Here is a 26,292-nt window from a genome sequence, read left to right on the forward strand (position 1 = left end):
AGATATCTTGCAAAAGTCCTAATGGTAAAATGAAGATGAATCGGGTCACAGGAATCCTTGTGAAAAAAATCTAGCATCAGTCCCATCAAAGTACTGACCTTGTGCTTTATCCCTTGTATGACAAGTCCTTGTGAAGATGTCTGGTTCTGGATGTCTCCTGTATTTCAGTTTCTGGAGCTGGGCTGTAGTGATTTAGGGCAGCAAGAAGAGAGACTGCAACCCACTACTCCTGCAATCCCTTGTTTAAGACCTACGTGCAGCTCTGAAGCAAAGCCGTATGAAGACATCGTCATTCTGGTCTCATTCTAGTTTGAGACATCATGAAAGAAAATTAAATAAGGAGATGATACAAAAACTGCCTTACAAATTATCCCACAGGAGAAGTGCTGCAAATAAAATACATGAAGCAGTTTCAAATCCATTAGCACTGGTTGTGCTTTGAAGCCCCGTGTCTGATATGGAAATTTGTGGGCAGCTGTCCATAAATTGATAAAGCACTCCAAGCAGTGCTAGTGAAGCTGAGGCTGGAACAGCAACAGAGGAGCTGCACGAGGCTCTGATGCTAAGTATTCTCCACAATGACAAAGAAACAAAGATTAGGCTGGGAAATTAATGGCAATCCAAGATAACAAGTAGCAGTTGTTTCATGTGTGCTTATAGAAGGAATTAAGCTGTTAAATGCAGAATTTAGGAGAAAGGATTAAAAAGATTCTGTATTGCCAAGGGCTCTGTCTGATTCATTCTAAAGGTATAATTGTCTTTCCTTTATAAAGCATGTGCTGTGGGACAGAGGCCAAACTTGAGAGGTATGTGATATTATATATGCAATTACTACCCAGTTCTATGGGCAATGTTAAATTTAATATAACCTGTTTGTAGAAAAGGGGGTCTGAGAGCATCAGAGGAGGGTAATAAGATGAACTTTGGAAAGGAGAATGAAAGATTAGTGTGGGCAATGCTGAGTGAGGCTTTAAAGCACCAAACGCTCCCTCATTCATATGACCAGGCGGCTGAGGCTTGGAAACTTGCCTGGAGGTGGGATGCTGTTATGGACACTGCTGAGAAAATTCATCTCAGCTGAAGTTAAAAAAAAGCAAAATAGGCATCTGCTGACATATGAGCATAAGAACGTCGCCCACGGGATTTTAGATTCAATTTAAATGAATAAACTTGTCGTGGATTAAATAAACCAACAGAGCATATCTATACAGAATACCAAGATGTGCAGTTGCCAGATATTTTCTTTCTAATGCAACACAGCTGAGGAAGAAGCAAATCAGCTTTGTCATGCTTCTAACTGCAATTGTGTAGACAGGAGTGCTTAACTTATACAGAATTTTATCACAGAAAGGAAAATAAGCATATATGCCTGAGCTGCATAGAAAATTGTAAGGATGCAGATGAGTAGGAAAAAATGTATCTGATTCTAATAGAAGAATATGGCCATGAAATATCCAGTTTCACCAAGCTGTAATTGAAGAAAGGATGAGTGTGAAACAAGGACATCTGTTGGCATGAAACCCTCAAACCACTGATAAAACCCTTTGTAAGCTATCATTGATTTTGTTAAGTAAAAGCAGATGAAAGATACGGTTGAAACTTTGCCTGTGGATAAGACTGCCACACGGAAGGGCAGATCAGCCTGGTGTATACTTACATGATGTCTTTTCTATTTGCCACATCAAATGCTGTAGAGCTCTTGCTAGTGTCAGATGGTTGGCGTGGGGAGGTGGCACACCATGGTCTAAGATTTGAAGCTTGAGAGGAGTGTGCAAACAGGTGCCTCTCATGGTGTTAATTACTAGATACGTCTTCTTTCTATGCCAGTCAGTGTAGTATAGATTCACATTCATTCCACTCTCTCTTCTGGGCCATGGCCACAAATGTTAAATTTGAACCCGCCTAGGTTGCTCAGAATATTCCTTTGGTAGCTGTTCACCCACATGAGCTCTTTACAAGTGTGTTGGGTCAGCCAAGAGAGGCAGTGGATGTTCCATCCTTGGAGACATTCAAGTTCAGGTTGGACAGGACTATGCAAAAGCTGATAAATCTGTATGTGTCCCTGTTCATTGCAGGTGAGTTGGACAAGATGACTTTTAATTGTCCCTTCCAGCACAAAAGCTTCTATGATTCTGTGACTGTGTGACAGATACCTGAGCCTCTCTTTGCTTTGCCTTTGGAAATATGAGAGATATATTCCTGTGTGGTCAGGTTATGCTGATGCTAATGAAGAGATTAGCCCTCCTAAAGCCTTTGTAGTGCTGGAAGCATCAAAACCTTTCCCCTTGGGAAACCAGTAGTGAAACAGGAAGTATTCTAAGAGGGCAGCTTTGATAATTCAGGGAATGGGAAACAGCTAGAAACAACAGAGCTTTGTGACTTTCTGAAAGGAAAAAGACATGAGGAAGCATGTGGTAGAAGTCTTTTAACTCCGAGCAGCCATGTGAGGGTGGTAGTCATCATTTTCACTGCATCTTCCAATGCAAGGACTACAGGCTACAAACTTTCACTGAAGAGTGGTGTCAAAACAAATAGAAAAGGTCTGACTAGTCACGCCAGAGTTAAACAAACTGTGGAAGGAGTGGCAATGGGGAGAAGCAGATGTTAGAGGTGCTCGGGTGAAGTATTTTAGTTTTCTTCATTTCCCTTCCTACTTCAACTCTCAAGACTAAGAACAAACAATTCTTCTAGCAGGAAACTAAAATACTTGTTTTGATATCCACATGATAAAAGCCCCACATGAATTTTTGCAATAAACCACTCCTTTTGTTGTGCTTCACCCTTCTTTTCTGGAGGGTATGAAAGCCTCTGCCAGCTTTACATCTGAGTGGATCCCTTGCTATCTGTTTTCTCATGCTTTACCCAATTTGTGCTCCTCATCGTTTCAACAAATGACATATTACCCAAGCTCTCCCTTGCAGGCATGATGACACTGTTCAAACTAATTGTGATACCAATATAGTGAAAACTAACCACACCTTTTGGCTACTTTCAACTACACTCTTCAATTAGCTCACCTTGCAGTCAGGGGCTGAGCAAACAGCAGTGTGTAAACATGGGTGAGACACAGCTGCTTCTATAAGTCACCTGTCCAGGAACCAGGAAAGTGCTAAGCTTACGTAACCCTCAGCTAGGAGCTCTTCCCAATCTGCATCTTATCATTTTCATTTATTTCACTTCCAAACATAAGCAAGCCAAACCAAATTGCTGCACAGCACATCTCTTCATAGAGATTAATACTGTTGAAATTGCCCACCGTCAAAGTGAATTCACATCAGCTCCTCCCCCTTTCAGTAAGGCCTTCAGTGGCCTCTCACACAGCCAGGAGACTGGCTTTTAGAGAATTAGGGAGATAAAATACTTAAGGCAAGATTACTGCCATTTAATCTCATAAATTCTTGTCCACAGGGAGCAGCGGGGCATTGCTCTCTGGCCTTGTTTAGATGGGTACATCAGGTGCCCCACAGTGGTGAACCAAGGACAGTTGGACCTGGTGGATGTCAGGCACCACGTGGGGTGATTCTTCCACCTGAAGCTGGATCAGTGAACTAAATGCGAAACAAACTGCACCAGTGGTGGTTAAAATATCAGAGTTTTCAGAACCCATCCCTGAAGTGCTGCCTACTGAAAACTAGTGGGTCACATTAAATTCCCATAATCTTCTATACAGTGTGCAAGTTGGGCTGCATTAACACTGGCACCCAGTGCCATCACAGCTTCCAGGGATCTAAGCCACACACAGAGGCTGGCAATTATAGCACAAGATCCATAGGAAATGCCCACTTCTCTGGAGCAGAGAAGGGAGACCAAGTGGGATGTCCTGAAGAATCACAGATGGCACTGGCTGCCCCTCTTGAGGCAGGCTCCAGTCAAGGGAAGGGACTGTCCTATTCTGCTCTGCTTGCTCTGCTATAGCTTCACTTGGAGCACTGGATGCAGGTTTAGGTGCCACAATATAAGAGGAGTAAAACTAGTAGAGTCCAAAGAATGGACTGTTCTATAGTTCTGTGATTCTAGTTGCTCTCTTTGAACTCTTATTTCTGAACCTGGATCCTCTCCTGTCACCAGCCGTTTAATTGGAGAACACCTACTTGGACATACCTAGAACCTTCTTCATCTACCATGCCTTCACCCAGTCAGTGGGCTGTTGACTTCAGTGTGAAATGTCACAAATGAAAAATATCTGGACTAGATCGTATGAATATGTCCCTCTATGCTTTCTTAAGCACACAGAACATCATGGCTGGTCATGAGCTAAAACAGCCATGCAGCTTAAAAAATCCCACATTAAATGTTGATATCCTTTACTGTGTCTTTCTGATAACCTTTATAGCCAGTGTAGAGACCACTTTCTGTTTGGAAAGACCCAAATTAACATTCACGATGATGTAAGTCATTCCGCTTACCAGGATATTAGTTGCAAAGTTACTGCACTGAGCAGTAAAGTGACTTAACAGGCAACATGCTGCTGAGTGTCTGAGTGCTAACTGTATTAACTGTGCTCATTTGTTTACACTGTTGTACGAATGGCATTTTTTGATATGTGAAATGGATTTACTTTCACAGAACTTTGCAGTGTAGTGAAGCATGTGTGTATTTCTAATGTGAGAGATAAAAGGATCAGCTAGTTACGCCCTCTGTATTTGGTCAGCAAAATGATGTTCAATTGGCTTCATTAGGCTGACCAAGGCATTGCCTAAAATATGACCGTACTTTGTTCCAAAGTTTCCATTCAGATTTCTCCAGGGCCTAATGGAAATGCTGTATTTGTTCCATTTCTGTGACAATGTAGAACATTGTTTTCTGTATGAATCATCTGCAGATTTTATATTATGCTTGCAAATGCCATAGTGAAATAAGGAACTACATACATCTCCACATTGCAGATGAATAACATGTAGTACTGAAAAGATATATGACTGGTGTATTCACAATAACATCAACATCACTACAGGGAGTAGATTTCATTCTGAACCCAAGCTATGAATCCTGATACACCTGCATACACCATAACCAGTATCAGAATATAGGATCATAGTATAGTATCACAGGAGAACTGAGTTAGGAAAGGACCTCAGGTGATCTCAAGTCTAGTCTTCCTGCTTAGAGTAAGGGTGGCCATGAGCTCAGACCAGGTTGCTCAGGACTTTGACTAGGCTTTGAAAACCTTCAAGGACAGAGACTGTGCAATCTCACTGAGCAGCTTGTGCTAACACTTAATTGTCTTCATCATTAAATTTGTTTTTAATACATCCAGGACTTATAGGGGGTAATGACTCTGAACCCCTAGGGAATTGGCCTCTTGATCTTTTTCTTGTGCCTATCCATTTCACCAGTCTCTAACACCCTAGCCAAACTTCCATTGCTTTCACTGAGGTATAGACACACTGGGGAGAGTAATCTGTTCTGGCAAGGATGGAGACAGTATATGCTTGTGGAGGAGCAGAAAGTTTATCAGTTCAGCAAACACTTGAACTACCTAAAAATCTGCAAATGGAAATGCATACTGTTTTGGCATGGTAACACTCCAGAGCATCAGACTGTTGCATTTCTGGAGCTGTTTTATGAGCTAAAATGTCATCTGTAATATGAGCTCGTCCTGCCCGGCCGTGGTGGCAGGGAGAACCTTCTCGTGGCAGGAGGAGGAAAAATGTCCCTGTAAAGAAGCTCCATGAAACAAAACCACCAAGTTTTGAAATGATTCGCTAAGCAGTTAACTACATTTGCACATCCCAGCACTTTGGAAAGCCTTATCTAGCATAAGAAGAGAGTCGTGAATAGAATTGTTTAAACAGCCTCGCCCAAGTATTGCGGATATCTGGGTGAGTTAATCATAAATGCTGGCAGAATCCCTATGGTAGCCAAGAGAAGAAGAGTGGTGTCTTGCATACACTGGATGAGCTGCTGAAGGCCGGCTTGGCACTGGACAACAGAAAAGCAAAGGAGATGGAGGGAAAAAAGCCCAGGTGATGTGTCTTCTATTTTTTCATTATCATTGACAGTGAAAATGCAAAACATCCTAGAGGGAGACAAAATGATGCTCAGAAATGCTTAAATACTCATAATTCTCATCTGCAGCTTGTGTGAGTGCTTCATTTATGTGAACAAGTTTTGAACTGTTACAGCTTATCTTTAAGGAAAGAGCATTAATTTCACTAAATTGAAAGCGGGAGGAGGTAAACACCTCTTGTAAGCCTATTTTACTGTGTCTTTAGTTTTCTGTTTTGTTTTGTTTTCCCTGTTTACTGTGTTTTGGAAGCATGGCATCTTTGGGATCACCCTGGCTCACAGTTGATGTGTATCAGCTCTGCAGTGCCAGTTAAAGAACACAATTTATTTGGAGTACTCTGGTTTGGGGCTTGAATGTGCAAGAGAACTCTCTGTAGCCACATCAATTGGTCTGATATGACTGATATCTCTCCCTGCAGTTTTGTAATTCTGTCTTGAACAAGTAAATAATACATAAAAGCAGTGGGCCATGTTTCCTAGGTGTGTGCATACTTGATTTTACCCACTGAAAACTTCTTTGATTTCAGTAGGATGCATCTGAGTGCAAAATTTGACACCTAAATCTTTCAGTACTTAGGTCAGCTTTTGGTTAATAATCTTGGTTTCCTGAATCCAATCCGGTTGCCTAAACTGTGAAGTGCTTATTTGTCCCAAGGAAAGAATACTGGCTTTTTTTTCTGAAAGAGAAGAGGGAAATACATGAGTGTTTGTACCTCTGGGTGTCAAAGTATTTTCTTGTTTCTACATTCTTTTGCAACAGAGCTGAATATAACACTAGCGAACAAATTTGTGCCCTTGCTGTAGCAGACTGAATGGAGAACAGTCATGGATTTTGTAGAGTCACAATGGACTCAGGGATGTGGAACTGAGATCAAAGCTTGCCCAAAGAGCTTGGAGATATTGCCTGAGAACTTAGTACTGTAAATGAATGATTCATGTTAAATAAATTTTGCTTATTGACAAATCTGAATTTGTGCCTACCATAAGCTTTGGGACAACCACACAAGATTATGAGTTTGAAGCGAAAAACATGTTTTATCTCACTTGCTGGCTTCCTTCATTGAAACAGACCAAGAAAACATACATAAAACAATTCTAGCATTAGCTCCGATAACATTTGTGTCAACTTTTTTATTCCTTCTGATGAAACAGATTTGTTCTTCATTGGATGCCTGGGGTGTTGCTTTAGGCTGTGCACCAGAAAATGTCCAGGATCAGACTTTTTCAAGCTGGCTCTAAACAATTTATAATGGATAATAGATTGTTTTTCAAGGAGTCAATATACTTCATTTCAGTGGATGTGGTGCCAACACACTTGAGGATTTGAACAGTTCACAGGAAAATGTGAAATAGCACAATGAAGTAAATACAATAAAAAGAATTAATATCAGTTGCTTATTTGCTGCAAGACAAGATGTTCATTTCTTACAGTGCTCTGTCTGACATAACAAGATTTTCAGTTTGAGGATACTGTAGTATTTGCCATTTCATTCAGTTTGTGCACTGCTTTTGGAACTATGGAAGTGATCCCAGTTTTGATGGATGGTAAGAAAATGTGGGTAATATTAGAGCTGACATTCTATATATTGATCCTGATTTTATTGCAAATACAGTTCTGGGACAGCTCTAGAGAAATAAGTAATTGGTTGAGGGATTACACCCACACACCTCACAGCAGAAATTGGTCCACTGAGAATAAACATTGCAAATTATGAAGATGCAAATGACCAATTTTATTATTATTATTAGTAGTAGTATTTTTAATGCACAGCTGTTATAAACGGGACCCCAAATCCTTTGACAATGGAAAGAAAAGCACATTAATTTCCACTTGAATTTATCTCTTTGCCACCCCATAGTCTGTACAGTATGGATTATCATCTGCACAGACACTGAGGATGAGGAATGCAAGTATAACCAGGGAAGATTTTGTTCTGTCAACCTGTACATTAACAGCGCAATCTAATCTTCGTGTGTGGCATGAAATGAAAACCTGCTGGGACTAAGATGTGTTGGTTTATTTATCAGGATTCGGATGAGGATTTTAGCACCTTAGGGCTCTGATTCTCATTGTTGTAGGCTGACTCCAGCATGAGGTGGATTTTTTTGGGCATGTTATTACAGTTTCTAAACTATACAATCTTTCTGGTTACAGTGTGTATCTTAAAAATTGATGTTTCTGGTTATGCGGACGGGAGCCGTGAAAAAGCTTGAAAAAAGCAATCAAAACATCCTTTTATCCAATTGGCACATGCAGCCTGAGCTTGAATACACACACTCTGCCTCTGGCTGAAATTCTGTACTTGTATACTCTTAGAAAATAGGAGGAAATTTGATTGAATTTTGCCTACAATAGCAGACATTTAGGTTAAGCTAAGTTTCTTGGTGTTTCCTGCAGTTAATGGTCTGTTCTCACACAAACTCATTTGTGTCTGAACCCTGTTCTCATCAGCTGTATCTCTTGCAGCTGTAGCTCAAGGCTTTTCCAAGCACTTATATGATACCAATGGATTGCAGGTAAACTGTTTCAGCCAGCAACATCAGAAATGTTGCCCTTCTATAACAGGGTGGAAACAGATGGATCATTCTGAAAATGACCCTTCTTTACAGCTCCTTGAAAGGAGGTTATAGCGAGGTTGGGGTCTCCCTTTTCTCCCAGGTAGCAGTGATAGAAGGAGAGATGATGGCCTCAGGTTGCCCCAGGGGAGGTTAACGTTGGATCTTTTCTTCTCAGAAAGAGTGATGAGGCATTGGAACAAGGTGCCCAGGAACTAGATGATCTCAGTGGTTGTTCCAGCTGGATGATTCTATAATTTTGTGAAAAGGTACAGAGCTCTGGCCTGTCCCTGCTGAAGGCAAAGGGGTCAAAATTTCTGCTGTGTATGGCAGCTTCCTGAGGGGCAGAGATGTTGGAGAATGGCCTCAGCTCCAAAAACACTGTTGTGTTGTCTCTTTGCCTCTCCCATCACTCCAGCAGATGGTTGTTTGTACTGGGGATTTGTCAGTGGCAGAATATTAAAGGAGATAAAAGAGAGACTTGCTATAATGCATCAATTGTGACAAAAATCAGTAATCCTTTCTAAAGACAAAATTAGCTTTCACATCTCACTGTTTTTTGTTAACATGCTTTAACTATGCCCCAGATAAGCCTGCCTTTTGGGCCAGCAGATAGGAACTATAGCTATAACTTACAGTCTAACCTCTGTAGGAGCATTAATTTTTCAGTTCCTTGATCTTGCTGTCTTTATAAATGAATTTATGCTTGCCCTTGCAAAGTCCTCTGAAATCCTCAGAAGAAAATCTGCTAGTTATTATCAGATAGATATTTCTGCTCTGTTACAGTGGAGTACATTTAAAACAAATAAGAGGGAATGCATCCTGAAATAACACAGCAGCAGAAAGATTCAAGGAAGCTGAGTGGGACTATTCACCCTGTTTAATTGCAGGTATTACATAGGATCCAAGCTTCTTGCATTATTACTGCTGGGGGTGGGGGTGGGGGAATCCCTCCTGAGAACAGTTCACATAATGCCATGTAGTGGCCCAACCCACCAAGCAGTTCAGCACTACATGGGTACTCACTTACTCTTTCCAGGCGGGACTAGGGAGAGAATCAGAAAAGTACAAGATGGGTGTCATGTGTGCAAGCAGAGCAAAACAAGGAGTTCATTTGCTGCTTCCCACTGGCAGGCAGATGTTAAGGCACTTCCAGAAGTGCAGGGTTAATCATGTGTAACCATTTCTTGGGAAGACAAGCACCAAGTCAACTATGAGCATCTCCCCTTCCTCCTTTACCCCAGCATTTATTGCTGAGCATGATGCCATGTGGTGAGAGATATCCCTTTGGGCAGCTGACACATAAGAGCTGCACACCTGATCCTTTTCAAAGAGCTTAATTCCACAGTTTTTATTGTTTTCTTTTGGCTTTTTATTTATTTATCTATTCATTTTGAGACAGGCACTTCACCAGACTACGTAGGCAGCTATTTTTGAGCAGCCATTTCCACCTTTGATATAAACAATGCTGGTGGCAACTGCTGGAGTCTGATTGCTTCTAAACACCTAGAGAAATGCCACAGGAACCAAATGAGCTTGATTCAAACAAACATGCTCGTTTCTGATGAAGGTGACTCATAGCCCAGAAGTGCAAGCTTCTTTGAGTTGCACCTTGTGAAGGCTGGGTGCCTTCAGGGATGATGATGGGAAGCAAATATTGAGACATAAAGATGTTTATTTGAGGCACTAGCGCTTTAGTCATCTTAGATAGCCTTTGTTTGAACAGGTTTTTTTTTTTTTCTAGCTCCAGTGAAATAAAGAAGAGATACTGATGAATCATAGAATCATTAATGTTAGAAAAAATGCTAAGATCATCTAGTTCAGCCATGAGTGATGTCATTGTGCTGGCTATGGTAGAAGCAAACAGAGGAGATGTTTGTCTGGGAAAACCTTGGATCCTCTTTTCTGGAAGATTCAGGAGATGGAAAGGCAGTTTTTCGGAAGGTGGACTGTCTGCAAACTTTCTGTTTACAAGCAAATGGAAGATAAATTGCTGCGATACCAATGGAAACTGTCTTTCATTCTGGTTTAAAGAGGCTTGGTATCATTAGCGTGAAGCACCATGACATGGGCTGATCATCACTACTGCCTTGGGTAGCACCTTCAGTGGGATTCATGCAACTGACCAAGGTGCCCCGTGGCCTACAGGGAGCCCTAGGAAGATCACATTGCTTTGGCTTATGCAATGCTCTAAAGATAATTGCTCAGGATGATATTAGATTTTTCTCTCTTCTGATTAGTTCCCAATCAGAGGAGGAAGGAGGTACAGATAAGCAGAGCACAAGCTATCCAGGGTGGATCTCACCTCACCCATAGCGACTGCTGTCTGAACCTGGACAGAATTACTGTATGGTCCTTTCTTAGAGTGCTCCATTTAAACCTGGTATCTCTAGCATGGCTGAAGGCAGCAGCCTCTCTCTGACCTTCAGTAAATATAAATCTGTTGTAAGGATAACCATACTGAAGATTATTTTAAAGTAGTGCAGAACAAAAGGTTATTCTGGAATAGCTGTTAAGATCTAGTGCTTCACAATTCCACCAAGCCAGAATGTAACGAATTCTTAGCACTTTAAGAGAAGTGGCATATTCATCCTGTTTCAAAGAATGTGAGCAATACCTGCTACTAACATCTCAATCTGGGAGCAGCTTTTCCTCTGCTCTGTTACTTGTTTGTTCTAGGGCTAAAGTTGGCACCACAAGACAGAACAAAAGGCAGAATTAAGGAGTTTCTGAACAGTGTTGAAACTTCATGGCTACTTGGAAGAGAATCTTTCCATCTATGTAATCAGTTCGATGCTAAGTACTTCCCACGGCAAATATTCTGGTTTTGTGCCAAAAAGAATATATTCGGGATTGATGCTTCCCTTCTGAAAAACTAATGGTGATGTTCCAGTGCTACCAACATGCCCATAAAATCATTGAATCATAGAATAGTTTGAGTTGGAAGGAATCATGAATCATCTGGTCCAACCCTCCTGCAATGAACAGGGACACCTACAGCTCAGACAGGGTGCTCAGAGCTCTGTCTAGCCTGACCTTGAGCATCTCCAGGGACTTGACCTCCACCACTTCTCTGAATCACCTATTCTAGTGCTTCAAAACAGAAGCATCTTTGCAAATGCCACTGCTTAACTGCTGTTCCCAGAATACATCTTCCGTCTTCTACATGGAAGAGTGACGAAGCATCCAGCAGTTTGTGGGTTGCAGTTCTGGGCGAACTGTGTCCTAACAGCTGTGTGCAGGGCACTGTACTGAGCAGAAAGCAGAGCAAGGGTTCCCCGTTATGGGAGTGATCATGGCTCTGCCTTTGAGACCAACAGGGTTTGGTACAAAACAGAGCAGCCCTACAGATGTTTTGTATCCAGGTTCCAGGCAGCCTTCAACAACCCAGAATGTCTGCATAGGTAAGGGAGGGAGAGGAGTTAAATCACTTGTGGTTTAGTCCCCGACTTGACAAGAAACTGATTTCTAATGTGAGGCTGATCCTACAGCCACATTCAAACCTTACATCATACAATGTGCTAATACCACCCAGATGGGACTTCTTATTCCTCTTCCTTTCAGCTCCACAGTAATTTGCTGACAAATCTTGCTAACAGCCTTTGGAAAGTTGAAGATTAAGTATGTTTGGAGTACTGTAAAATAACAAGTCCCCAGGGGAAGAGTAGGATATGCAGTTGAGCTGCAAAACACAGGCCTGAATGGTGAGAGCAGGGCTCTGAGCTGCACTGTGCAGTGTGACCACAGTGCTGCACAAACTGGTAGGTGGGAGGGAAAGCAGGGGGCAGGGATGTGGTAACTGCTGCCTGCTGTGTGGTGTGGCTGGGATCACAGCTCAGCTCTCCTGAGCATCCCTCTGCACTTCACTATGTTCCTCCCAAAACTAAAACTACTAAGACAGTAAGTGCAAGAAGATTGCACCACATCCACTGAACCCACATAAGCATGGGTTCAGTGCTCCTGCTCTCGTCTTGTATAGATGCTTCTATATCTACACTTCTCTCCACCAGCGATCAGCTCTGGAGCACCACTTATAAAAGTCAAATGCTGCTTTTTCTACTGGGCTCCATCAAACCTCTTTACTTGCTATCAAGTGGATCATTAGCTGCATGTCTGTCTGGAGTTCCTTCCTCAAAAATTACAACAATCTCATTTTTGAGGCCACTCAGTCGCTGAGATAACTGTGCCAATTTATACCTGCTGAGCAAGGGGCCTATTTGAACTCCTTGATTTTTCTAACAAAGTCTTGCTTTCTCTCAAATTACATTTTTTCCCCCCGGCACATTGAGGACTCCATAGCATCAGATGATTTATGGTTCTGGCTGTTTGCCATGCCACATAAGGAGTCAACTCCTATTTATAGCTTCCTGCATTTGGCATCTTTGTACAAGTTTAGGTTCTCGTGGCTCTGTCCAGGTCAGACAAAGCAAAAGGTGCTGGGTCCCTCTGAGTTTCAAAGGCAGCTGAGGGCAATGTTCTGTACTCATTAGAGAAACTAAAAATAGAGCTTTCTGATTGCTGAGCTCCTCCAGTAGTTGCAAGCAGCCACACTGTTCAAGGGAGTCTTTCTTTTGATGCACCAACCCATTGCTATAAATACTGCAGTTCAGATCACAACACTACTCAAACATTGCTGTAGAGTCCTGATCCTCTTTCCAAGTGACAAATATTTTACGTTCATTGATTGAACAGACTACCCAGTGCTATGTAACTTTATGGATGTGGCAGGAGTAAGGCTAGAAGCAGGCTGCGCTTCCATCTTGACTTTCTTCTTACTCCTTCCCTTTATCTGGAAGCCTGACTTAGCTCAGGATTGTGCTGCTTATTTGTGAGAAGAGGGGCTGAGTCACTCTTTTTAACATATTGACTATTATAAAGCTACCCTTATGTAAGCTTTCTATTTCTTTACAGTCCAAGCCCCCACCTTGGTTTATCAAGCATCTCAGAGTAACACCTCCTTTGTAAATAAAAGGGAGTTTTCTGTTCAGTCTCACATTCAGTAAATAAATTTTAAAAAAGACTTAAACTCACAGTGTTTTCTGTAGCTCACTGTAGTGGCAATCAGCTTGCCTCATGATGTAGAGCAGATCAGGGCCTCGTGGTGCAATGACTTTTCATAGAATCATAGAGTGGTTTGGGTTGGAAGGAACCATTAAGATCATCTAGCTCCAACCCCCTGCTATAGGCAGGGACACTTCCCTCTAGGCCAGGTTGCTCAAAGCCCCATCCAGCCTGGCCTTGAATGCTTCCAGGGAGGGAGCATCCACAGCCTTACTGGGCAGCCTGTTCCAGTGTCTCACTAACCTCTCAACACTTCTTGGATGTGTCAAATGCAGAATTTCTTCCTGATATCTTCTCTAAATCTACTCTCTTCCAGGTCAAAACCATTTCCCCTCATCCTGTCACTAGATGCCCGTATAAAAAGCCCCTCCCCAGCTTTCCTATAGGCCCCCTAGGTACTGGAAAGCCGCTATGAGGTCCCCTTGGAGCCTTCTCTTATCCAAGCTGAAGAGTGCCAGCTCTTTTTCACACGGGCAGACACTGATAGGACACAGAGTAAATTCTAGTGATATTTTTCACTGCTCTTGATATAACAGGTAGGGGCCAGGACTCTATGTGTCTGGGACAGGACATCTGCGCGACACAGCTCTGAAGATGCTTTAGTTTCACTAGTGAAGACAAAGTGTGAGGAGTGAAGAATTATCTGCACAGCAATCATGCAGGAAGGAAACATCACAGAGTGATTCCAATAATTCAGCATTTACCTTCTGGATAGCAACCATCATTTTTTAGTGATCAATAATAAAAGCGTAGCTCCTAGGAGAGAACTCGCTATTGTAACAGGTACACTGAAAACACAGATTTATTTCATTGCATGTCTAGACGTGTATGGAGTCTGCTTCTGCCCTTTTGGTTGCACAGTAGCCTTGAAATGTAAACTTTGGGAAGCATGAGCAGGCGATGCAGCTGGAAGCATAGCAATAGGAGACATTTTTGGGGAGTGTTGTGGTAGGAAAAGGGTAACAGTTTTACTGTAAAAGAAGGGAGATTTAGATGAGGCATTAGGAAGAAACTCTAGTGTTGAGGCACTGGCATAGGCTGCCCAGAGAAGCTGTAGATGCCCCATTCCCAGTGCTGTTCAAGGCCAGACTGGTTGGAGCTTTGGACATCCTGGGCTAGTGGAATGTTTCCCTGCCCATGGCACAAGGAATAGAACTAGATGAATTTTAAGGTCCCCTGCAAATAAAAAAAAGAAGAATAGATAACATCTATTGCAAGTAAGTGAAATGATCTTGTATTGGTACCAAATCATTACTGAATTCAGCCATGCAAGGGAAATGTTGCTGGAAGTTGAGCAATGAAAAGTCTGTCTGGACTAGATGAGCTACCAAACATGCTCTCATACCCTTATTTAGTACAGGTTTTGCCTTTTTGTTGTTGTTGTTGTTGAAGATGTTACTAAGCCTTTAGGGGAATTAGATAGTTAAAGCAACAGCAGCCAACCAGGGTAGAGAACATCATCACCCCAGTTTAAGACCTGTGCTGCTGGTGGTTTCTGTTATCATTAGTATTTTTTATATTGGCTTGTTTGGGGTAGAAACAGAAAGAAAGAATATGAGAGAATGGGAAAAAAAGGAATCAAGAAAAATACAGCAATAAAATATGGAGTGAGAACCTGAAGCTAAACCCAATCTTCAGAAGGAAGAATAAAAAATAATAACTAAAAAAAATCATCTTCTGCTCCACTGGAGAAAAAAAAAGGATTTTGTGTGTGCTTTTTAGAGATGCAGGATTGTGTGAGACAGATAATTTAGGAAGCATTTTTCCTCCTAGGGAACTGCAGAACAAAATAGGTCTTTTGCATCTTTAACCTGTTCTCTGTAAGGACTGGAACATGGTCAAGTGCAGTGTCAAGGAAGCAGTTGTATATACAGGATTGGAGGAAGGAAATGTGAGTAATTTGTTAAGGTTAGTAACGAAAATTGGCATGTATTATTAACTGGGGAGGTGGGGGGAGAAGAACAGGGAGACACAATCCAGAGCCCTTTATGTTGGGCCGAAATAAAAAGTCAGGAAAATCACAGGTGGAAAGAGTAAGAAAATGGAGAAAATGAAGTTCTTATTTAATTACAGCAAAGTATAAGTACAAAAATGAAGTTCTTATTTAATTACAGCAGTGTATAAATACATAGAAAGTTGAAACGAGAGTAATGTTCCAGAGGGCAATAGCTCAGCCTGGAAGCCAGCCCCTTCCAAGGTCTCTTGGTGAGGCAAAAAGGCTGACGTTCTTCTAGCTCAGAGCTGTTGGAGGAGAACAGTGTGTGGCTTGCTGGCTTCTCCTGCAGATCTCCCCAGAGCAAGAGTTAATGTTTGCATAAGGAAAAGTCTTTGTTCCGGTTCAGTGTTTACCAACTGGAGTGACCAGGCACAATGTAGATGAGTCTTAGATACTTATATGAGCTTGGAGAGCCTGTTCACAATTTAAGAGGCAACAGTTGGAAGTTTAAAAAAGCAGGATGGAGCCCACAGTGGTGGTACCTCAGGCTCACAGGTATGTCTGACACACTGGGGGAACTTTTCCAAGGGTTGGTTTTAATTCAGCTGGTTGCTTTTGAAGTATTCTTCCAGAAGGAAAATACACAAATCCTCTTCTTCATGTTTATCTGCTCATGCCAAAAGTGATTATTGTTGCCTCTCTTCATATATTCCACACTGTCTTGTGCTTTCTACGTGCATGAGGTCAGGGTACATTTGCTCAGCCAGGCAGGTGATGGCTCAGGCTGCCCTTGGTGAGGGGAATGGACTCTAATCAGTGCAGGAGCAAGGTGAATGAACACCTTGCCCCTGGATGTAACAACTGCATTCATTATTTTGGAAGTATATAGTTTGTTTAGGAGATCTGCTACCCATCTCTTGTGCACTGACATAAGAAAGGCTACTGAGTATGACCTCTAGTTTGCATTTGTTCAGGATGCACGCTTCTTTTCATGTACTAGAAAGCTGAATGTGTCAGTAGAAAGTAATTTCTTTCCTGCAGAAGGATTTGCAAGAGCCAGAGCTTTATATGCCCAAGCAAATGGCACTGACAGAGGGCCTGAGTTGTGATGTGCAGTTCAAAAATCTGACTTGTATTTGTCCTGAGTGTGTTTGAATATGCCCAGTACTTCCCCCTCCAGGCCATCTTTCAGATATTCTGGGTATAACACTGTCTAAGGAAATACACTTTAATTAACACACATGAGTACATGAGAGCAACCAGGTCAAATTTTAAGTCTCCTTCACATCAGTTTCATTTTCCCAAGAGGGAAAGAGAGAAAATACTTGGCAAATGAGTCTGTCAGGCTGGTATAAGCAAATGATCCTGTCCTCAGCAGTTGCATAGAGTCAGGGAGTCTTTTTGACACACCCCTTCATCTGTGATTAGGTTGTACAATGGTACAGCAGATTCAAGAACCTAACCAAGAGCACATTGGTCATTGGAGGCAGCACTAGTTGGGATAATCTTGCTTTCCTGGTCAGATGTGCTCAAAGAATGCATGATTTTTACACTATCAGCCTTTACACCTGATTGGGTATAGGGCTGGCAGAAGCTTATTTGACAGGAGTGCAGTAATGAACCTCACAATTCAAATCTAGCATGACTTCCATCTGATTCAGATCCTTGTTTATGATATCACGTGGAATCACAAATGCTTTAGAGTCAAAATGGCACTTGTTCCTGAAGTCCATCATGATGATACCCAGCATGACACTTGCTTTCCTGACTGATGCTGCACTCTGAGCTGCTCATGTCAGAGACCATCAATGATGACTCCATGACCACCTCTGTGGAGCCTAATGCCACCTCTGTGGTCAGTGCCCCACTGCTTGCTTTTTTACCTCAGTATACCGCCTTGAAGTACAGGTTGTCATCCCTTTTCCTGGATGAATAAACTCTTCCAGGAGCCATTGCCACTCTGCTGTGTTTTCTGAACATTTCTGAGTTTTGAGTCATTTTTGAGAGATTCTATTCAAAACAGCAAGCAGTAGCCAAAATACAATAGTTTACTGGCATGCAACACTCTCTATCATATTTTAAGCTCATTTTTTACGGTTCTTAATAGCTGATTTCCCCTTCTGACTGTTGCAGTGCACCAAACTGAAGTTTAATATGGAATTATTGACAGAGATAGCACAATTTCTTCCCTGAGTAGTAATGGCTAATTTAGAGCTTATTATGGTGTGTAAGATTTAGTGTATAACTAACACGGACCACACAATTGTCACCTTGCAGTTTTGTTTTTGCACTGCTAATGATAAATTAATAGTTCAGGCAATATATATAATTCCTCAGCATCAGATAGATGGGAAAAATAAAAGGAGTTTAGGATCTGATAGCAGTGTGTATACCAAGACTCGTCTTTAAATAGCAGCTCATCAGGTAGGATTGTGGAATCACAGACTTGAGAACCTGAAGGTTTTCAGTTTCAAATCCATGAACCCGTCAGATGTGAAATAAGGAGGACTGACAGCAAGTTAAAAGCCCAGGGCTATGGGCTGTGAAAGAACAGCAACAGAAATAATTGATCTGGGGAGAAAGAGAGTCTCATTACTGTATCAGTGTAAAGTATCTGACAATATGTTGTGTGATACAATCCTGCCATGGCAAAAGAGGTAAATTAAACAAACAGCCAATGTCATTGCTTAACTTTCTATGATCCTGAGAAGAGAAAGCGTAACATGAATACACCATTAACTGCTCAATGAGGTGTTTCTTGCTTTGTCTGATTATATAGATGATATTTTATTAATTTCTCTGTGACAGTTAAATGCAATTCAATCCATTTCTTCCCTGAGACTGAATTTATTATCAGAAATGAGATACTAGCTTAATAAAAATTGTTGTATAATAAACTGCATTAAAGTTTTAGATAGATTAGACTGCTTAATCTGAATGCCCACCTTTATTCTGTAATTATATTTTGAACTTTGAAATGAGTGGCTTAAATGAGGACGTCATTTACTTTTCCTTTCAATTTCCTTTGACTTGTACCTATTCTGGAAGTGAGAAAATGGGCCAAGAGTCTTTCTTTTGTTTTTGCATTTAAAAAGGAGTGAGAAAATATTTTTTATAACCTAGAGAATTATTTGAGTAAAATAGGGATTAATTGTGTAGGAATGATTATTCCCCTAATGCAATATTGTTTGATCTACTGCAGAATTATTTGGAGAACTGAGTTTTGTTGCAAGAGGCAGAATTTTAAGAAGCTGCAAAATATAGAAGCTAACAGTAGGCAATACACAAACAATAAGATGCAAAGATGCAGACCTACCTAACAAGCTGTATGCTGATCTGTGAAAAGGCTGAAGGCTGTTCTTTCTTTGGTTTCTAACGCTCAGATCAGGCACTGGAGTGAGATCAGATCTGAGTCACACAAGCCTTTGATCATCTCTGAACTGGCTGTTTTGCTGGTGCTGAAAGGTTTGCTGAGGCTGCTTCTTCCAGAGAGGAATGAATGGGCCTCAAGGGAACAAAGGCAGCTGTCCCAGCTAGGATTGTCTGCTGCTAGGAGTGTGCTGGCAGCTCATTCACTGTGTCCTTGCGTGGACTTCTGGACAGGCTCTGGAGACTTTACAGATAGATAAAATTGGGTTTATCTCTGCGCCTGCCCTCAGTGTTTCCAAGGGTTCCCAACATCCACCTCCTTGGCTCTGTTCCTCTGTGCCAACCGGGAGCACAGTTCATGTGTCAGCACTACGGAAAGCCGTTCCAAGGCTGAGGGCTGCAAAAATTGACCTTGACCAGCAGAGGAAAAAAGTGATTTCCTTCATCCCATGGAGAGTGGGTCACGTAACCTGGAGGTGTCTCCAGTGATGGTGAAAACACTTGGAATGTCAGAAGCCATCACCCGACTTGGGTGAGATGAGTCTCTCCAGTATCTTTTGGGGATGAAGTCTACTATCCATGTCTGGAAGTGAAGACTGAATGGATTATGTGTGACCATCCATACAGGAAGAAGGGATTGTCTTCAATGTCAGTTCTAAGCACATGGATTTCTGGAAGTGTTTTACTGGAAGATGAAACTACGTTTCATAATTTTATACTAAGTTTATTGTAGAAAAAATCAAAGGAAATAGAGTGCATGGGAAGGTCACTTGTGCTCTTATGCTGACAAGTCTGAAGTGTTCTTTTCTGCCATCTTTCCCTTAAATTATGTTGCAAATAGCAATTATGTGATATCTGAGAGAACATTATGCGGTGCACAATGTGATCATGAAGCCTCTGTGATTACAGCACGGCTTCAATGAAAAAGAAGGGGCATCGAAGTGTTTTTTTGTAAAACTGAAAAGCTCCAAAGCTGGAAGCTGTAATGGGTAAATCTTGATGAGAGGGGAATACAATTTGTGAGTCTTTAAAGAAGTATGATAATGAAGTCAGAACCCCAATGGACCTGTGGTAGAGGGAAATGAACTCTTATAAATGGAACACATTCTCGCTATAATCAAATGCTATTGAACGGTTGGTGAACCACTCTTACTTACTACTTATGCCATGGAAACTTCAATTAATTGCGGTCAAAGTAGGACTCCTGTTGTCACTGGACGTATGCAGAAGAAAAAAGGCTATCCTTACTCCATATTTGTCACGATCCCCATGCAGACAGGGCTGATAGATTCTATTTTCTTTGTAATAAGCAATGCTCTCAATTAGCTGAGATGGCGAATTTCTAATTGCTTCTCTTTAAGGTAATTATAATAGGAAAATTCCAAGGTAAGCGTATCTGTAACCTGTAGAAACTAATTTCCCTACCTCCTCTTTGGAAATGAATTTGTTCTACTGCATCTTAAATCTTGTTGGCTCCAGGAACAAAATCCTTCTCTGCCTTAACGCACTGTATAATATATGGGGTCTGAGCCTTCAGTGCAGTCTGTCAGCACAGCCTTCAGCCTCACCAGAAGCCAAAACAGATGAAAGACTTTTTCTGCACCCCAAGTAATCTGCACCCTCAATCCTTCCCAGCTCACCAGATTCTCACAGTGCCATATTTGTTCCTTACTGAAGCCAGGAGATCCTCTGCAGAGCACTGGAGAAACTTTTCCATGATATCTGTTTCTCAGTGTGGCTTTTAAATATTATCAGTTCCCCATTCTGGTTTGCTGTAGCTTTTTCTTCACAATTAAATGCAAGTAGAATTTGCAGGTGACTTAAGGTGTTTGAGCACTAATTGGCATCAGATTTGCCCAGTTCGTGGGTGCTGGTTTGTCTGAGCAAGCTGGACTGTTCTTTCTCCCAGGAAACCTGTTTTTATTTATGCAGCAATTTAGGCAAACAAATCCTTTGATGATAGGGAAATAAAATGTTGCCACTGTAATAAATGCTTTGTTTTCACTCTCACCACTGGTGTTACTAGCAGAAAATTCTCGAGCGGTATAGATTGTTTCTCCCTCTGAAATATGAGGCATATTTGTTTCCTTGGAAAAACTAGTATGAAATCATGCCCATGGAGACCTCTTCTTGAACTAATGTTGCCAGTAATTGGGAAAATGATAAAGAACAGGGGGAATTCTAGGTGGGTTGATAGCCACCACTGCTCACAAATTCGTGTGGGTTTCAGTGAATGCTTCAGCTTTAAAAATGATATGTAGAGAACTATATTTTCAAAGTACAAAAGCATGTAATTTCAGCATTTCAAGATGAAATGTTTCAGCTGTGCTGATATGTGTTTTTTGAAACTTTTCACAATGCCTGCAAACAGAACCATTTATTTCACTCTAAGTACATAGAATATGAAAACCGAGCAGAGCTGAGAGTGGGCAGAGGAGATCTGCAACAGTGTGATTTACATTTTCACCATGAAGTAAAGCCAAGTGAATCATTTGCAATGACTCTGGATTTCTGATTATATGTTAGAGTGGTATGATTAATTTAAATCTGTCTATGGAGTTTATCTAATGAAAATAGCTTCACAAATCTGTTCTGGTTCTATTATTTTTCTCCCTTCTCTCCCCACCCCCCACTCTCCCCATCTTATTTTTGGTCTTAGTTCAGGCTCACGAAGTGCAGCGTCCATTATTCCCACTCCTATCCCAAGCACTGTTCAGTTTATCATTAAAGAGGAACTCTTGTGTATGGCTCCTATATCGCTGTAACTGTTTTGCCAAACCTTAATTGGCATCAGGAGGTGATGCATGCAGACTGTAAGGGTCATTATTAAACACTAGTTTAAACCTCTAAAAAACCAGAAAAATGAAACGATACACTCCAGTGCTCAGAGGTTTGATTGCTGCTCCCCAGCGTCCTCTCAAACACTGAATCATGCAGCTTACAAGTACCCTCTTCCTTAAAGGAAGAAAAGATAAGAAAACCACAAGATCAATAAAAAACAACCAGTCTTTTCCCAAAGTGTTAGGACAGCTGTGTTAAATTTCCTCACTTCAGTCTCTCAGGGAACCAAATGCAGAACAGCAACTATGTCCAACTCACTGCTTGAAAGTTTGGGTTAAAAGGAGAAATCTGGGCACAGTTTTAGCGCAAAAATAGTGTTTGTCTTCCATGTTGCTGAGGACAGATTTTGTGCTAATCTCTCCTCAAGGACAGTGGGGAGAAGTCCCATCTTCTGTTAGAGCCTGATGATCTGGGGGGTTGGAAGTACATGATCTTTCAAGTCCCTTCCAACCCAAGCCATTCTGTGAAACTATGATCTTCCCCCCTTGTCTTTTCTCTGCAGTATGTGAATGCCTACCTTGGTTCTAGGGTATGGAGAATCAGAAGTTGGAGCAGTAGGTCAGGTTGGAAATAGGGGTTGTTAAATTTAATAGTCTTGTAGTCATTCTTTATTCTTTGCCTGCAAGATGACAGAACAGCCTCAATGCCCTGTAGCACAGCCAGTGCTCCTGGATCAGTGCAGACAAAGGGGATTCAATGGGATTATGTATCTGACCACCAAGGATTCCTTGGAATGGACTATGGATGGAATAAGAATCATGGAATCATAATAAATGATAAAATAGGTAAAATAGAATGAATGCAAGAAATAAGAGGTCCTTAATGAAGGCAAAGCCACTGTAACCAATATTGTAGAAATGATCTGTCTAAAGCTTAGTTTTAAGCTGTGTCAGTTCCCTAATTCTGTATGGAGAGGAGTGGGAGGCAGAAAAGCCACATGCAGTGGTAGCTGGGGTTGGTGCAAGGCTGAACTGTCCCCAAAAAACAGCTTGAGGAGGAGCTCTTGTCCAACTCTTCTTGTAGCTTTGATGCTGGGGGGAATGAGAACTAATTAAATAAAAGGCAAAAGCTGTTGTGAATATGCCACCCGTGCTGTGCACATCCACACTAAGGAGGTTTAAACAAATGCTTTTATGTTTATCTTAATTTACTGGAAAACTGCTTTTCAACTGGAACCTAAGATCTGTAGGACATTTTTGTTTCTAGTGTTGCCACATGAGTGAAGATTATGTGTGGGCAGGTCAGTAGAACTGGAAACTTGAACTTCCTTTCTTTGCCTCTTCCTGCTGTCTTGGTTTGAAAAGAAGCTCCGGCTCTCTGCCAGCATGCTTGCCCATATCCTGCCAAATTTTAAAAATAAACTAAGTTAGATGAAGCATGAAACTGGAGCGTTCTCTTGTTTGCTTTCAATAAAAGGCAAATCAGAATATAATGACATTGCTTGGAAATCAAAATGCCCTCTCAGCAGGTCTTTGAATTAAATCAGAGTCCAGCATGGAAAAAGGCTGGAAGCTGTTACAATGATTGCTTTTCTTTAATTTTTCAGAAAGGGGCTGTTTGGTGGCATGAAACTGAAGAAGAAGAAAAAAGGCGAGAAGGGGCTGACTATTGCAAACAAAGATGCGCTGGGTAAGGCCTCATAAATCAATACTGCAACTGGCGAGAGCAGGTTGGGGGTCGTGTTATATCTCATTTCATGTGAACTCATTTGGATTGTGTTTTACAGTTGCTGCCTTGGTGTTGATAAAATGGGCAGTAAATTCTTTATCACTCTTAGGTAAACAGAGAGATTACTCTTTTTGCATTCAGTATTTTGTTAAATCCACCTTCGGATCCTGCAAGTTCGAACTACTATATCTGATAGAAAAAAACAAAAATAGGCAGATGGCAGGATTTAAACAGTTTTTTTTCTGTTTTAGAGGTGGAAACATCATTCCACAATTCTTCCTGAAGATCTGCTTCTTCTAGGCACCTGCAGAATGGTGACTGGATAGGCTGGATAGATAAAATGATTTTCCTCTTAAGTATATGGTGGAGTGGTTTTCATTTGCTTCCTTCCTCTGTTTTTACTTTACTAGATCTTTAGCAGATCTAACTGTGTCCATAATACATGCAGAGTCTTTTATTTCTTACCCTTTAGCACATCACTGTTTTCCAAACTTAGGAGATGCTCTCCAGCATTCCTACCACTGTCATTTTCTCCTCTCCCTGTAGTCTTCCCCTTCACCTCCAAGAAAACTCACATTTCAGCCACAACAAATTCTTTGCTTTCTGTGGTGTTATGTTACAGTTTCATACCTCAGATTTAATGACGTTTAAAACGTGGACTACTTAGTGTTTAGTGTAGCCTGTGAATTATCGTGCTGCCATAAACCAGCCATGTGTGTCTTGACTCACTGTTGGGCAGAAACAGGAACAGTTGCTTTGTGTCATAAACACTATTTAGCTAAAGGGCACTACTTTAAACAAAAATATTCTCTTCTGATCCTTACAGCAACAAAACTCTGCTTCTGGATAAGAGAAACCAAACACCATTAAACTTCTTAGTAATGACAGTGATGTTAGAGTTTATTTACCTTATGCTCTATCAAATATGATGTGCTCTACCAGATAAACTACATGGTAACTTGCTTTAGTTTACCATGTAAGCATTTGTGTCTGTGTAACTGCTTATTTCAAATAATTTTGTCTTTGAGACCTTGGATGGATTGGGGTCCTTATGCTGCTTCTTCATATATATCATTACTGTTTTGTGGAAGAGTTGGAACTAGCAAAGATGCAGATATTATCATCTCTCTCGTATGTTAAATGGAGATTTGGCCTTAGGAATCACCTAGTGTGGTGATTCCTTAAACCATTTGCTGATCAGTTACGTGCAACATATGTATAGTTACTGAGTAAAAAAGGGTATTGATTCAGATACTAAAATGTCAAGAGAATGGAACCATAAAGTAAAAGAAGTGTTGTGAAGAGCTTACATCTCAACTGAAACATGGACCTTGCAGAGAGTGGCCCAGGCAGGACGTCACAGTGACACATGCCTGTTCCCAGCTGTGGGGTGGAGGGGAATATTTTCTGCTTTAGCCTACAAAGCAAAGAACACAAAGTACTACAAGCCCCTAATCAAACAGCATGCTCTAGAGTAAATAGGATTTGGGGAGTAGTCAAGGGGACTTGGTACTCCAGATGCAAAACTGTAGACAGACACCTTTCACGCAAGGGCTGTACATCAAGTCATGTTTACATGGATACAGAGACAACTTACTCTCTCTGTTCCGGGTAGAATGAACAAGAGCCATGAGGGCAGGCAGAGAACATACATAGTACATGAGATTGCTCCATCAAGAGTCTGGGAATGTCAGCTCAAGCACAGAGCTGCATAACAGGGCACTAGGGCACTCAGGCTGGAGCTGGCTCATGTCTGATCACCTTCCAGCACAAGCAAAAGTCCTGTCTCTGTACCTGTCTGTTGGTTTGCTGGGAGCAGGGGCTTGTGCTCTGATAAATGCTCTAATTAGAAATTCAAGTGGGTTTTACTGTACAGTGGATGGTCCTTTGCTACCATCAGCAGTTTCTAAGTACTACTCAAATCACCATGCCTTTGCAAAGGGATGTGGAAGCGCTATTAAGACCCTTTATAGAATCAAATAATTGCTTCAGAATCACAGAATCACAGAATCACAGATTCAGTTGGAAAGTACCTCAGAAATCATCCAATTCCAACCCACTGCCACCCCCCAGATCAGGCTGCCCAGGGCTTCATACAACCTGGCCTCAAATGCCTCCAGGGATGGAGTATCCACAGCTTCTTTGGGCAATCCCTATATAATTTTATAGTTGGGATACAGTGCCACAGAACACTTGCAGAAGATGCATTTGGATGTATTTCCTTTCACTGGATGCAAGGATGTCTCCACAAGGTTGTCTAAGCCTTTAAGTATTAATGAGCAAGTCAGTTTGACTTTTGTGGGCACCATTTGGCAGCTTCTAGACAAGGAATAATTGAAGTCCAGCGTCACTGAACATTTCTCGCTTATATGTGTATATTAGAACCAATGACAGGCAATCGGTATCTAAAATTTCACCTAAAATGTATAGGTCCCCTCCCAAGGCAGGTGATGAACACAAACCCATTCAGCAAGGAGCAAAGATGCTGGCAGAACTTCTGTTGGGCCAGGAGGACTAAGCAGAGCAGTGTGGGAAAGGCTGCACTGTACAAATGTAGGTATGGGCTTCAAATGTAGGTATGGGACTCAAGAGCGTGAGGAAGAAAAATAGGCACTTCTGTAAGCAATTTGTCTCATTTGAGCAGAGCTGTCTACAAAAGAACCAATGAATCATGTTCAACTCTCTTTTTCTGACCTTGATCTACCATTCATCATCTACACAGCAAAAAAAGGTGAAGAATGATTTCAAAACTAGGCTCAAATTTGATAACTTAGAGGGAAATGGAGGGTGTTGGACTGAATGACAGATTCACTGCTGCAAATACAGGCAAGTAATGGTGATTATCTGTCCCA

At 41.4% G+C, this 26,292-nt stretch overlaps 1 protein-coding gene across 2 annotated transcripts in view; it reads left to right on the forward strand.

Moving 5' to 3' along the window:
• The first annotated feature begins 5,647 nt into the window (after positions 1 to 5,647).
• Positions 5,648 to 26,292, forward strand: part of FER1L6 (fer-1 like family member 6) — a 74,194-nt gene continuing 53,549 nt past the window's right edge. The window contains exons 1-2 of one of the 2 annotated variants that reach the window (XM_015856288.2): positions 5,648 to 5,966; positions 23,319 to 23,401. In XM_015856288.2, coding sequence (XP_015711774.1) covers positions 5,947 to 5,966; positions 23,319 to 23,401 — 103 coding nt within the window. In that variant the 5' untranslated portion in view covers positions 5,648 to 5,946. Of the gene's footprint in view, positions 5,967 to 15,976; positions 16,118 to 23,318; positions 23,402 to 26,292 lie in introns of those variants that run through there. The other variant, XM_015856287.2, reaches the window with a different exon arrangement.

The sequence above is a fragment of the Coturnix japonica genome, chromosome 2 (assembly GCF_001577835.2).
Source record: "Coturnix japonica isolate 7356 chromosome 2, Coturnix japonica 2.1, whole genome shotgun sequence".
In the NCBI taxonomy this organism is placed as follows: Eukaryota; Metazoa; Chordata; class Aves; order Galliformes; family Phasianidae; genus Coturnix; species Coturnix japonica.